The 1149-nt window shown below is 47.3% G+C and overlaps 1 protein-coding gene across 1 annotated transcript in view; it reads left to right on the forward strand.

The window, feature by feature from the left end:
• Positions 1-1149, forward strand: part of LOC107731346 (coagulation factor VIII-like) — a 26762-nt gene that overhangs the window by 6486 nt on the left and 19127 nt on the right. Inside the window, exon 9 of the mRNA XM_016542400.1 lies at positions 73-160. Coding sequence (XP_016397886.1) covers positions 73-160 — 88 coding nt within the window. The remainder of the gene's footprint in view (positions 1-72; positions 161-1149) is intronic.

The raw sequence follows: 1149 nt of genomic DNA on the forward strand, positions 1-1149 counted from the left end.
TATATATATAAAACATTAAAAAAAAGTTTTTTTTTTCTTTCTGAAATTCACTATTTTTTTATATCTTATCAGATTGTTTTTAAAAATATGGCCAGTCGACCATTCAATCTTTATCCAAATGGCCTGACCAGTGTTCAGCCTTTGAAGAACACAAACAAAGGTATGAGTCATTGCATTTCATTGTACATTTTCACATTGTACATAAGGGAAACGTACTCGGTTACTAACGTAACCTCGGTTCCCTGAGATACAGGAACGAGTACTGCGTCTTGCTAGACGCATATGGGAAAAAAGCCTTTTTTCTCCTGAACTGAAGCCTTTTCATTCACGCAGTGAAACTGCACGGCCATTGGTTCGTGCAGTGTATTAAAAATGAACCAATGGCTAGGCAGCGGAGCTGCACGAGCCTATGGCGATGAAGCCAGCCAAAGCCCGCCAGAATGGGCGTGGCATCTGGCTATATAAGCGGGCGTTCGCCACAGGATTCTCAGGTTACTTCGACTGAAGCGACGACTGAGTCGTGTAGCTACATAGCACGGCTAGCAACGCAGTACTCGTTCCCGTATCTCAGGGAACCGAGGTTAGTAACTGAGTACGTTCCTTTTCGATAGTACACTCGTACTGCATCTTGCTAGACGCATATGGGAACACAGTACAATCACGCCATGCTAATGTAGTGGAACGACTAAAAGTATAAACTTCCATAAACAACCAATGCTCATAGAGAAGTTAACAACAACCCAAGGCTAAGACGGGCTGAGCTTCCCGAGGTCACACCCGGCCTGGTTAATCATTCCAGAGTACTCCTGTAACTTTGACATCCAGGGGTCGAGAGCTAACAGGTAAAACAATGCCAGAGAACTTGAGCGTGATACGGCCAAGGGCTCTCTGCCAGATCTGTTTACGCAGCGCATGTCACTTCAAGCGGAAAGGACCCTGGCCTGCAAGGCCGGGACTTCCGGGTTATAAAACCTTGCGAATGGGACGGCGGAGGCCCAGCCGGCCGCCTCACAAATATCCGCAATGGACACACCACTGGACCATGCCCAAGACGAGGCGATGCCTCTAGTCGAGTGGGCCCGTACTCCAATGGGGCATTGAAGGCCCAAAGAAGAGTACGCTAGCGAGATGGAGTCTACTATCCATCTA

Source organism: Sinocyclocheilus rhinocerous, unplaced genomic scaffold, assembly GCF_001515625.1.
Source record: "Sinocyclocheilus rhinocerous isolate Xijiao unplaced genomic scaffold, SAMN03320098_v1.1 scaffold939, whole genome shotgun sequence".
NCBI classification, from domain to species: Eukaryota; Metazoa; Chordata; class Actinopteri; order Cypriniformes; family Cyprinidae; genus Sinocyclocheilus; species Sinocyclocheilus rhinocerous.